Source organism: Stigmatopora argus, chromosome 1, assembly GCF_051989625.1.
Source record: "Stigmatopora argus isolate UIUO_Sarg chromosome 1, RoL_Sarg_1.0, whole genome shotgun sequence".
Classification (NCBI taxonomy): Eukaryota; Metazoa; Chordata; class Actinopteri; order Syngnathiformes; family Syngnathidae; genus Stigmatopora; species Stigmatopora argus.
This window is the reverse complement of record NC_135387.1, coordinates 22,080,367-22,093,591: the sequence shown is the minus strand read 5'-3', so window position 1 is coordinate 22,093,591 and position 13,225 is coordinate 22,080,367. Positions and strand designations below refer to the sequence as shown.

Genomic DNA, 13,225 nt, shown 5'->3' with positions numbered 1-13,225 from the left:
CATTTTTTCAAGAAAGTTTTTTTGCACTAAAAGTGTGAAAACGTGAGGTAACAGAGGAAACGTTGATTGAAAAAAGAAAACATTTATTTTCCAGTAAAGAATCACTTCAACTCCATTTTTTTTGTTTTGTAGTCCTGAGATTTGCATTTTGTGTTCTTTTTTTTGTATGTTTTATAAATAGAAATAATTTAAATGTGTAAAAAAAATATTCCTGGAGGTGCTTTCAAAATAATGGAAGAATATTAAGGGTACTTTTTGTTGGGGGGCGGGGAGTGATATGGCTTCCGGTTCTTTGTTTCTGCGCGTTGTCCTCACAGAGCGCTCGTCCTCAGTGGACGGCTTGTATTCTTTAACTGGAATACACAAAACCATTGTGGATCAAGCTAATTGGCAAAAGTCAACCAAAAGTCATTACCTCTCCCCTGAAGACTTGGAGGTCATGACCCAGAGTAAATACTCCTTGGCAGCCATGGAGTCGAGGACCTTGTTCACATCGCTGGTGAAGCTTCCGTCCACGTGCCTTCTCATGTTTAACCTTTGACCCCGCATCGTGACGTCCCATCTGGGTAAACGCACATCAAGGACGTGGCCATTACTGTGTCATTCGGTCGGTGTCCGTATTTGTGCCCGTCAGCAAATCACAAGTGGTGTTTTCAAAGTTTCATGATTACTAATGAATATTTGAAAGCGTACCTTGAAGTGAAGATAAAAAGACATTATTAATAATTGTTTGTTGAAATCTTGTTTGACAGAAAACTACGTATTTCACGTTAATTTTTAGATGATTTAACTGGTTTAATCCATCTGACTTAATGTGAAAGAAGGCCACTACAGACAGCCGTTCCCAACAACATTCAGATCTTAGGCCAATCTAGAGTCAAGCAAAAATGAATTTTTAATGTACAATGTCTATACTATTTATTTTTGAAGCTATTTATTTGATAGCTATTGACATATCTTCCTTAGCTTAATTTATGTTTAAAATACAACTTGTTTTCAGGCCACTCAACACGTTCACGTGATTTATTATTGCTGGACGATAAGGTGAAACATGAATACGGGCGAGGAAAAGCAGTACAAGGGGTTGCCCAGTGGAATCAGTCACTGGAACAAGGGAAAGAAGTAGAAGTTCCCCTACTCTCTTCGGATCTGTCCTGACATGAGACGGGCCACCAAGTCTCTCAAGGCCTGATCCTGGAGGTACGAGCTCACGTCGCTGGTGTAAGTCCCCTCTGCATGGCGTTTTTCCATGGATCTGGACACAAAACAATGAGATCATCTCCAACTACACAACAACAATGAAGGTGCTGCAAATAACTACCGATATACAAGTTTTGCTTGCGCTGAGCAAACCAATCAACCGACCCACAACTATACCGCAAGGATGACTCAGTGTTATACAGTGCTAAAGTAAATGCCACATTTAATACAACAATTGGGATAATCTGGCCCACTCATATTTCAGAGCAGAGCTAGAATTTACGGGTTTTAAAACAACAAAAAGAAAATATATCTGATTTTGGCCATTTTTTTCATATGAACCTAGCCGATAAGCCCTGTTTTAAATCACTACAGTAGTTAATGGGCGTTTTTCATAGTAACAAAAACAAATTGTTGGAAACCTGCTCAGAGGAGGATCTGAGTTTGAAAGTGTTTTGCTCTACTCATGTGTGTCTTGGGTCAACTGCGAAAAACTCCAACAGCCACACATGATTCTGAATAGTATAGGTGGTAAAACATTATAGACGAATTATTTTAAGCTTTTGTCAATAATGATAATACACAAGATGTCTCGTCAGTATTCAGTGACTTGAACAAATGTGTGTATGATTAATAAGGAAAAACTACTAGACCTTGATGTTATTTTTCATTTCCAGATTTGTTTAAAGCTTAGCGCATGTATTATTACTGTAGGGAAAGTTAATCTAAACACATGGATTGCCAGCACTTTTATAAAAGGACCACTAACCCACTGTGTTTGTTGTTCATCAGCCATCGAACAATGTCCTGAGCTCCCTGATCTTCAAGATATTTGCTGTAGTCATTGGTAAACGTTCCCTCCGAGTGTCTCCTCTCTAAATTGTCATGTGGCTCTGAGCTGGAGGAGGGAGAACATGTCCTTCACAAAGAGACTGAGGCACATTTATTCCTAACAATAAGTCCATTTACAGTTGTACCTTGCGAGATCTTGGAGAGGAACCTGCCAGCTACTCTGGACCATGCTGAGGATGACAAGGAGGCCAGTCAGGGAGTGGATGTGTAACATTGCTGCGAACTATCCGGAAAAAAAGAAAAACACGCATATACGGTCAGTACTTTCGAACTTGCATCAGGTGAAAAAGGATTTGTTGTTGAAAAAAATCATCTCACCTTTTTCTTCTTTCAGAAGAGCGACAAATTCTTCCTATCGTTGCCTTCGAGACTTGATTAACTGAAGGTGTATCTGATGAAGTGGGATGGTTTCACCCCTATTTACAGCCCACCAATTACTCTCGACCCATTTAGGTTTGAGAACCTATCGGAAAACCATTGGTGCGTGATGCCTGTGCTTAGGTGCGAAGTTCAAACAAATAAATGCAATACTCCTGGCAAACAGATATACGGATCCCTAAACGGGCAACTGTGATCTCAGCTGGACTGTGTGGGTGGGTGGGTGTTTATGTCATGTGTCCACGATGAATCACACTGTAAAGTCGCCTATGTAGTTATTGGCTAGTAACAGAAAATAAAGGAGAAAAATTCCTTTAAAAATAAAGAACATTTTGGCATCTGTGATGTCCTTTTTAGTTTTTTCTTTTCTGTTTCTCTTTGTCTCTCTCTCCCTTCCTTCCTTTGTATGCCTAAACAAAAGACGCATCTTAAATTGAGATTGAGGATAAAAGGAAGACAAAATCCAACAGTTCCCGACTACAGAACACCAAGTTTGGGGTCATCATCATGTATCAGAAGTTGAGCGTATACAGGAACATGGTGACAATCACTAGCTGTTTTTTACAAGGTACTCGGACGTCCGGGGACCAAACGTCTTTCGACAAAACGACCGGTCACGGGTACTCGGACGTTTCGTCGAGCTATCCTTTGTTGTATGTATGCTGAACCTGTACATACAGGTTTTTGAGCAACATACACTTAACTCTGAGCAATGACGTTTTCTAGGGCGTCCCTGCTTAATTTTGATTGGAATGGCAAGCCACCCTCCTCATATTACAACAGCCTAGCTTTGCAACACAAGAGCATTAGACTGGCCTGTCAACATTCCTGATCAATTGCATCTCCCACAGAAGACGTGTAGCATGTTATGACGCATTTCCCGAGACACAAAACTTTGGTAACTGAAGATGTATATCCAGAAAGAATGGGAAAACATTCATTTTGACATGTATAGTCATCATGGTTTTTTACTCATGAAAGGAAAGTGTTACACTGCAACATGTTTTTTCCTAGTGAAATTCATTAATTTGGTAGATAAAATGGACACAACTTGAGTTAATCACTATTCTCACACTATTCCTTCTTTCCTGGTCGGGCAAAGACACGTGAACAAAATCCCAGTCAATGTCTTTTATTATGTCAAGATGCCACAATAAAATGCCCACACTACGAGATCAGATTATAAATATAAAATGATTTGAATAATGTTGTGGAGTGCTGTTTTAACCTTTATTACCATTAATGCGACAACACTGACATCCATTTTAACCACAGTACATCATTTACACAACCAAACGAGTAAACATAGTAAGTTAGTCTGCTGCGTGTGAGCCACAGGGCTTCTGGAGTGCTGCTCTAGTAGACCTTATGCAAAGCATCTCTGTAAGAAGTGACTCATGTGAGTATAAACGTGTTGATTGGCATGACCAGGAAGGCCATGATTCTTGTCCGTGTACCACTGAAAGACAGCATTACCACATTAGTTCTTTCATTTTGACATTCTGAAAATCATCATCATCAGTGAGCTCACCATTGCGTCAAAGTCCACTTGCTCACTCACCAGAGCTTCTGAAATCTCAGCCCCCTGCTGGAAATGCACGTTGTCTAGAAAGTGGGACCACATTGCCGTGTAGGCTGTTATTGTATAAATAATTGGGAAGGTTGGTTTTTAAAAATAAATAAATATGGTGCACACGTTGGACTGGTTGAGAGCCATAGGCAAGGCGTAAACAATCCTTCCAAATGACATCAGGACAAAAAAGAAACCCAAAAACTTCAGAATCTTATATTGACAAAGCAGCATTAATATTTTTGGAATGTGGGAGGAAGCCACGGCGGCAACCCACATAAGCACAGCTCATCTTAGACTAAAAAATCTTAAACAATGTTGACTCACCATCAGCTGTTCCATGAACCAGAAGATATTGCACTGAGTGGAAGTTCTTAGCCCGGGCAGTAACTGTTGAATTCTGAACAGAATGGAATTAGATATGAACACACAACTCATAAATCCATGGGTATGTGTATGCAAACTTACGGTGTAGGCTACTGCATTGTCACTTGGCTTTGTCATGTACCGCTCAGTGTAGATTGAATCTGGAAAACAAAAAAAGTGTAGACACTTGATTTTTGTTTGTACTAGTGGGAAAATGTAATGTAAAAATATGAAATAAGTACCATAATACTCCCATTTGGAGACAGGTGCAACTGCCATTCCACATTTAAAGACTCCACTTCCGCTCCCCAAGGCCATGGAAGCTACATATCCACCATATGACTGACATAGATACACAAAACTTAAAGGCCATAAAGTCCCAATTGGAAAATGAACTCCCACTTAAATACTACTCACCCATCCCCATATAGCAATTCTATGTTTGTCGATGAATCCCATTTTGATGAATTCCCTAAAAATAGACACTTAGTTCAAGCCTTCTCGTAGGAGAAGAACGTTCTGTTGATGCTGCACACTTCCTACCGGGCTGCTGTTATCTGATCTTCCACTTCATAAGTTCCAAGACGTTTATAGATTTCGTGCATTAGCTTGTCGCCTTGGTAACCGCTACCTCTTCCGTCAAAGCTGGCGACGATAACTTTCTCTGTACTGGCCAGATATGTTGACCAGCTCACTCGGTAACCAAAGTTCACCTTCTGGCTACAAGGACCGGCATACCTGGAAGGTAAATTGGAGGTTTAATCTACAAAGCTTTCCACATCAGGAGGTTGAATTTCAGATTCGGGTGGAGAAGTGTGTGTTTTTTTGCTTCCATGCTTACACGTCTATCAGTAAGGGGTATTTCTTGGACTCGTCAAAGTCTGGTGGCAAAAACATCTGGTACCAAAGCTCTGTCGTGAACAAACAAAAGTAAGATTCAGTTGAAATCATAGAATATTTTTGACAAAATGTTAAATAGAATTATTGATAATACTTCTAGAGTAGTCTAAATATGAAAGCTGGCGTGTCAAAATTTCTTACTAATATTACCTGGACCTGTTAATCACATCACTGTATCAAAAGACAAACAACCATTCCCACCAATGGGCAAATTTCGACTTCCCTCATTTATGAAAATATAATGCTGACCACATAACGGTACTCGGTTGTTTGGTCGCCGGTCTTTTGGTCGCCGGTCTTTTGGTCACCGGTCTTTTGGTCGCCGGTCTTTTGGTCGCCCGGAAGGTTATTGATAATTACCATTTAAATCGTTGCTCAAATTCCCTAAATACAAACTGTGAATTATTATTTAGTCATACTTAATGCCCTATTAAAAATTAGGCTAAAGAAAAGCTCAAAATTTCCCAGACTTTTATTGTTTTTTGTTGGAGAACTTGTTAAGACCCTGACTAACGTACCTTCCTAAGGGGACAACTCATGTACATACAAACTCTTATAGAGTCACACGTCCGCTCAGTGAAACTGCTCAGGGCCATTGTTGGCTTTTATTGATGCGTAGACCGTGTTGTTTTACCTTGTTTTGTCGCCGGTCTTTTGGTCACCGGTCTTTTGGTCGCTAGTCTTTTGGTCGCCCGTTGTTTGGGTCCGGGCGACCAAAAGACCGGCGACCAAAAGACCGCACACGCCACATAACAGTGATAATTGCCTTAAACAGTTAAGCTAAAAAAAAATCACAAATATAATTTTTGTTTTTAATTTGGAAAGATTACTGTTTTTTCAGTAAGGCGCCAGCTGCAAATCATGTATATGCGAATACAAATAGGATAGAATGAACTCACTATAGCCAGCAATTTTGATCGTTCCTCGACGCATGGTGGGCATTTGCACTTGAGATATCAGTTGGGTGAAAATTATGTTATCCTCCAAAACACTCAGCTCTAATGATTGAAATGAAGAAAGGTTATTAAACACAAGTCTCTTCTGTCTTTTTTTTTCTTTTTCTTTATAGAGCTAGCAGTTCTCACCTTTGCCTTCTCTGTTATCAATAAGAGAACTATAAGGGATGCCAGGACCTTTAATGAAAAACATGTCATATTTACGAAGTCACACAACATTTTAAGATATTTTAAATAAAAAAACAAGAACTGACCGCCGCATCTCATGAGGTAGAAGCTTGAATTGTGGCTGAAATCAGCAGAATTATATTGGCAGTTTTCACCGCCAAAGTTACATGTTAGACATTTGACCTCTCCCTGGGTCCATCTGAAATAAGCATGTGTTTGGATTAGCCTACACATTTAAAGTATTAAAGTATAACAACAGAATAGAGGCTTCACCTATAAACATTCCTTCCACCGGGTTTCCCACCTTCTTGGTTGCTCGAGTAATAACTGTGATATATTTGGAGGGGGAAAGCAACAGAATCTAATCAATCAAAGTGACATCCATTCTTCAAATAGATGATCACATTGAGTCACGGGACACCATAAAAGTGCTCACTGATTAAAAAAATATATATCTTTGTCTTACACACTATCTGCAACTACTTTCTGAATGGCAATAACTTCCCATTCTCCCGTGGTAATCGCCGTAGCATTGCCCTGCAATAAAAATTTGACAAAAAGTTGCGTCATCCTTCAATTTATTGCCATCCATTCTTTCATTCTGTCAAGCTTTTCGGTCCAGCCAACCTCTATAACATGATGTATGTGCTTGTAGCCTTTGGGGTCACTCAACAACAAGTAGTAACTCTTCTTGTCTTCAGCAAATATTGGTTCTGACGGCGAAAACTAGCCAGAAAAAAATATGTTAGCATTTCGCAAAAGCTCATAGATTGTTCCTGTTTGAGAGTTAAAGTATGTAGCATGTAAATGTTTACCCGTCCAATCCAGCCTGAGGGGCTTTTTATTTCTAGAGGCTACCAAGAAGAAAGACAGAGAAGAATTGCAATATTAATAAACATTTATAAACATTTTCTACCCACCAATAGTACACTAGAATGGTTCTACCTGACAGTAACTGTTTCTCTCTAATCATCTTTTTCTCCATTTACATGAATAAAATTGCCATTTATTTGTTCTTTACTCCCACAAAAAATGATTTGTAATACCATAATAAGACACCATGTAATAGTAGTTGAAAATTAATACCGAAATGACAGATATTTAGAGTAGTAACTTTTTGTTTCCCCAATAGAATGATAATATCGCTGCTCCTCAAATGGCCAACCTTACTCATATTTGCAGAGGAGAATTCTATTAAGAGACTGTAATGCGAAATTGGTTGCTTAAAGGTTTAAAACACCATTGTTATTAGTTTCTAGTGTGTCACGTACACACGGCGCACCGCTTGTTTTGTACCTTAGCTGCGACCCAGGATGAATTCTGGAGTTCATAAATCTGTAAGATGAGGTGGTTTTGGAGCCTTTTTAGCCATTGGACAGCAATACGCTGGTCACTCCCCCAAGTCACTGTAGCCAAGTAGTGCTCTCTATTAGCCCAGAGATGGGAAAACGTCAGATTGAATTGACATATACCTATAGACTACTAGGCGGAAAAGTTATCCTACTCTGAGCTGAATAATTCTGGAACAAGTACTTCAGCGATGAGTGTGGGGTTATCTGTGTCAACGACAAAGAGCTTCACCACTGGGTTCATGGAACCTGCCTGTATGGGACAATACAAAAGACTATCTCAGGACATCTTGTGGATGGATGTTCAACATTAGATTTAAGTTTGACTATATTTATGGGTACCCACCTTCGGATATGGGATAGAAACAGTACGGGGATATTGGTTATTTCCATACCATGAGTACTCGATAGTGTGGACTTGTGTGTCATTGAACTGGACATATGCCACATATTTTCCTCCAGGGGACCACCAGAGACCCTGATTGGATGAAAACATTTCCTCTAGTAGAGGTGGAGAAAAAAAAAGTCATATACACTTGGATGACATTAAAGGAGGTTATGTTTATATTGTTTTGCTTTCAAAAACTCGGATGGCTCACAATGAATTTAGACTGGCTGATTAACATTAATTATATAAAGGTAGATTTACAGTGGATAGGTCACTGTCAAGTTATTAAAGTAATCATTCACATTTTTTTCGGACATTATTGTGAGGAAAGGCACCAAGACCTAGTACTATGTACACATATATCGCTTACAATTCCTTACCCTCGTACACCCAATCTGGAACACCATTTAAAATCAGATTCTCCTCGCCATTGAATGTCACTTGCAGGGGTGGCGACTCTGGGCTGGTCTTTATGTACACATCATTTTTGAAAACATAGGCCTAAGGAAACCAAAGGAAAAAAGGTCAACGAGGGCTTATGAATCTATTAGTAGCATAACACACAAGTGTTTGGACAAGGCAGATCAAAGTTTTTACCATGCATCCCATAGGTAATAATGCAAGTAAAATGTCAGTCAACCACACTCACCAGTTTGTTCCCTACAGGTGCCCAAGCCAAATATTGGATTTTTTCAGGTAGGTCAAAAGATTCTACAAACTCGCTGGGATAAAGTACGACAGTATCAAAAACAAGGAAGACAACGATTCCAAATACGAACTCTGCAATACGTACTTCAAATTTCGGTCAAAAAGTGAGTATGAAGCTGTGAATGAATGCCTCCACACCTATATGGACGGAAAATGTACAGGTGTTATGTATATTTTAAGATTTGGATTAAAGTCACAATCAGTTTCTCCATAAAGGGCCCTACTTGAAAATTAGATTTTTACATTTTAACCATCCTTACCACTGTACACAAGTAAAGTTACACTTTAATTTATAGAATAACTGCAAAGCATAAAACGGGTGAGCTTGATCTCAAGCAAGCGCATTTGGGCGAATGTCAGCATTTAGCTAATGATTTTATATCAATTGTTATTTCACTACGACAGATGGGCATGTTATCCTCAACAACATGCATATGATGACATTTTTTTTAAATACTAGACTTTTTTTTAATGTAGTAGTATGTCTGTTAAATGTTTGCGCCCTTTAAAGTGATGTAGGGCCATGACAACAAAGGTTAACCCTTACCGCGCTGACATTACTCATAAATGCTGCATATCTGCGGTCAGCAGCCAGCTTGTAGTCAGAAGCCCTCTTTTCATTCTGCGCAAATAGAGAAAAAACATTTTCTGAACAACCATGTTCTAGGCCCACTTTCAAATATGATTCATTGTGCTATTTGTCAGATTAACAATTTCTTCAATTGATTTTACAGAATAGAAAAAGATCCTAGATGAAATAATTAGCTTGTGTAAAATGGAATGCGCTTGTAGTCAAAATTCAAGCGTCAGTCACACTTTCAACGTCAGCCCGATACAACTTACAAATATTTCTCGGCTCAAGAACAAAGAGGATTCCGCCGTCTTCACATTATAAACATAGACTGAGCCGTTTTGACTTCGCAGATACTCGTCATCTACAAGACAAATGAGCTTGCAATTAAAAACACAAAAAGATTTTAAAGTGAAAACCATTCGGATAGGCACTAAAAGTTCCAAATTGATTACACCAGATACCCACCAGAAAGCCACCAGATGTTGTAACCCTTAGGTTGAAGAGAAGAGTTGAAGACATCTTCCAACGTGAAAGTCCTTTGCTCAAGGGCATTGTCTTCCTCTGAAATGATTATGAAAAGTTGATAATGCACACTGAGCACTGATTGTCCTTTATGGACTCCTGCTTCTTCTCGGAATCATCAAGGACTCCAAATTACGGGTACATACAATTTCTGGATATATTTAGGTACTCCTGCTTTCCTTCTACTTCACCAAAACAAAAACAAAAACAAGTTTTTTGCATATTCACGCTTTTTGTGGTATACCGAGAAAAATGGGGGACTACTGCAGAAAAAAAATCACAGTTTCCCCCGTTTTTAACGGTTTTTCACGTTTCACGGTTTTTGCGTTACATCACGAAAACGCAAAAATCGCGAAATGTGAAAAACTGCAAAAAATGGGGGAAAAAGTAAAGGAAGACTGGATTTTCTGTAAATGTGAATGTCAACGTGAATGATATATTTTATCTTTGTGCCCTCTGATTACCTGGCAACAAGTTCTGCCTGCAACATACTCAAAGTCAGCTAGCATGCAGTCCAGCAGCCCTGTGGCCATTTTTCAGCATTAGTGCTATGGAAAAAGACTATATAGATGTTTCTTAGGGCTCTCTCAAAACCTGAAGACCATTTAAACATGATGTTCTGAAGATCTGAAGAGCTCTGGAAATTTTTGCATATTAAATTGTGAGACCAAAGCCTCTACTACAACTGTCACGAATATTCTCCATCACTTTCTTTAACAGGTCTTTGATGTTATTGCTGATTGGCTTTATGATTTAGCCATTTCCACTGCCTAAATAATAATAATAATAATAATAATAATCAGACATAGGCTTTGTCATCATCATTGACTCGATAAAAGCCTAATTGTCATCATACCCAGCTGCATATGACGAAATTGGTGGTGCTTCTCCACAAAGTGCGCTTTCCCGGCAAAAGGCCCAAATTAAGTAATAATTTCAGACAGGTTGGCGAATGAGTAAAGAAAATCCAATTTGGACCTGAATTTTGAGTGTCTTCATATGCTCCTTACATGATAACAACTATGAACAAAGAGAGGAAGCGGGAAGGCAACTGTACATCCTTCTTCAGGGTTGTAAACAGATCACAACTGCTGATGACTTGTTAACTATTAACTTTAATTTAACTTTTTATTTCCGCCCCAAGAATAGCCTTGAGAAATGAAATCATACAACAAATCAAATGACCCAAGGTGTAAAGAGAAGACATACCGTTGAGATAAATCACAGTTGGCACAGTTATGAGAACAACAACAACAACTAGTGCAAAAATCCCGAGGACCACCTTGCCAATGGAGACCTACGTAGATGAAGAACATAAAACTGAGAATACTGGTGGAAACTGCCCACAAAAAGAAGTGTCAATGAACTTACCATAATAAAAAACAAAAAACAAACAAAAACCAGACAGGTGAAAACCAAACGAGTAAAACAGCACGATAGTCAGAACTAAAGCAAAACATAAGCGAGAGCAACGGAAAAGTGTGCTCACAGATCGTTGTGTCAATCCAACAACATAGCTGTTAAATATTACCTTTGGTTTCAAAGGTAAGCCAATAAATGTGTAAACAGCTGAACAAGGTTTGACAAGTTGGTCAACTTTAGCAGTTTTGTTGCTTATTGTTAACGTCATTTAAAATGAAACAGCCTTGATGTGTTTCCAAACAAATTTGTGCTCTGGGCTAAAATTTTGCATAGTTTCATCATTCAAGCTCACACTCATACCTCGGGGCAATTTAGAGTGTCCAAATGCATGTTTTGGGATGTGGGAGGAAATCGCAGTACCCGGCTGAAAACCTACGCGGGCACGAGGAGAACATGCAAACTCCACACAGGAAGGTCGGAACCCTTTGGGAATTGAACCCTTGATCCTAGAACTATGAAGTGTATGTGGCAACCAGTTTCTAAGGTGCCACCCACCTATGTAGTATTCAGCTTAAAAAAAGATTATATGCCATTTTATTTTTTATTTTTCATGTAATATACATATATATATATATATATATATATATATATATATATATATATATATATATATATATATATATGTATATATGTATATAGACATATATATGTATATATGTGTGTATATATATACATATATATATATATATATATATATATATATATATATATATATATATATATATATAAATACATATACATACACATATTTCACAAATGATAGGCATTTGAAAATTTTAAATTACACATGATGTGTTTTTTGCCCCCAAAAAATTAAAATAGACTGAACAAAATTGAACATTTGTGAAAACAGTATCATTCATCAGTGCAGCTACGCAGGAGTCCAAGTGTATTTGTGTCATGCCGGATGGTGTGAGGTGATGATTAGTCACAGTAAACAGTAAAAGCCTGTTGAAAGCTTAACAAATAAAAAAAAGCTCCACATTTATGGGGAATAAACACCATTTTCATCACTTGTTCTACTCAGAGCAGACATCCTCTGCAAACAAATCTTCACTAATGCAGCATGCTTTGTTTGAGGAGTACAACCTTTCCATTTATATGCCACTAAACCAAATCCTTTATAGGTGACATTTTGAACACATTTGGTCTCAGTGTAGCAGTAAAGGATTTCTAAACGACCTAAATAGGGCTGTTTTATTTCTTTTTCCTTTTTTTTTCTTTGACTCCACTTAAGTAATATTTTTTCTCTTTCACAGTGGTCCAACTGACTGTAGACGGTTTGGACAGCAGAAGCCAAGCTGCAAAATTGTTTCATTTTTTAGCACAATGAGTGAAAAAAATGATTGAAAAAAAATCTGGATAGTATATTTAGGTAGTTTTTAATTGTCATTTTAAATACATGAGAGGGATTCACACAGGTCTCCATTGATCAATGGCAAAAATTTTACTTTGAAACTATGGTGTTTTTCACATGTCCTGTGGCAAAAGAAGTCAAAAACATTGTTTTCTTACAGAAATAAAATTGATTTTGAATTGCACTCAAACCGTGGTTCCAAAAATTGTTCAGGGGGAAAAATATTAAAATTAATAGGTAGAACTCCAAAATATGTATAAAATATACAAAACTTTGAGTTTAAAAAAACCCAAAATACAAATCAATCTAATCAAATATTTAATTATTTAGTTATACTATATAGAACCCGGACCTGCCCCAAATACCCAGAGTCTGTGGAACGTAAATTGCAGTTTGGGTGCCGCCTCGTGGTCAAAAAGCATCGTTTTTAACGCCACGGTCGATGGTTAATGCCTTGGTCCCGATTTTGGAAATCACCATCTAATAATCAGGATCAATATACTATCCTTTTCCAA

At 38.1% G+C, this 13,225-nt stretch overlaps 2 protein-coding genes across 2 annotated transcripts; both read right to left on the bottom strand.

The window, feature by feature from the left end:
- Positions 1-66: 66 nt before the first annotated feature.
- LOC144081707 (uncharacterized) lies at positions 67-2,617 on the bottom strand. Its single transcript, XM_077608464.1, has 6 exons — positions 2,371-2,617; positions 2,178-2,275; positions 1,970-2,098; positions 1,139-1,255; positions 416-562; positions 67-353 (listed from the first exon to the last, which is right to left on the bottom strand). Exons 2-6 carry the CDS (start codon positions 2,264-2,266, stop codon positions 350-352), a joined length of 486 nt encoding a protein of 161 aa, XP_077464590.1. The 5' UTR covers positions 2,267-2,275; positions 2,371-2,617; the 3' UTR covers positions 67-349.
- Positions 2,618-3,646: 1,029 nt separating this feature from the next.
- On the bottom strand, positions 3,647-11,436 carry LOC144085200 (dipeptidyl peptidase 4-like). The gene is made up of 26 exons (XM_077614302.1): positions 11,303-11,436; positions 11,141-11,228; positions 9,875-9,970; positions 9,679-9,770; positions 9,383-9,457; positions 8,921-8,973; positions 8,777-8,849; positions 8,508-8,628; positions 8,086-8,240; positions 7,895-7,992; positions 7,687-7,816; positions 7,206-7,244; positions 7,018-7,116; positions 6,857-6,927; positions 6,664-6,717; positions 6,477-6,589; positions 6,352-6,399; positions 6,166-6,264; positions 5,208-5,277; positions 4,910-5,104; positions 4,784-4,838; positions 4,609-4,708; positions 4,469-4,527; positions 4,328-4,400; positions 3,962-4,035; positions 3,647-3,889 (listed from the first exon to the last, which is right to left on the bottom strand). Exons 1-26 carry the CDS (start codon positions 11,303-11,305, stop codon positions 3,797-3,799), a joined length of 2,226 nt encoding a protein of 741 aa, XP_077470428.1. The 5' UTR covers positions 11,306-11,436; the 3' UTR covers positions 3,647-3,796.
- Positions 11,437-13,225: the final 1,789 nt, after the last annotated feature.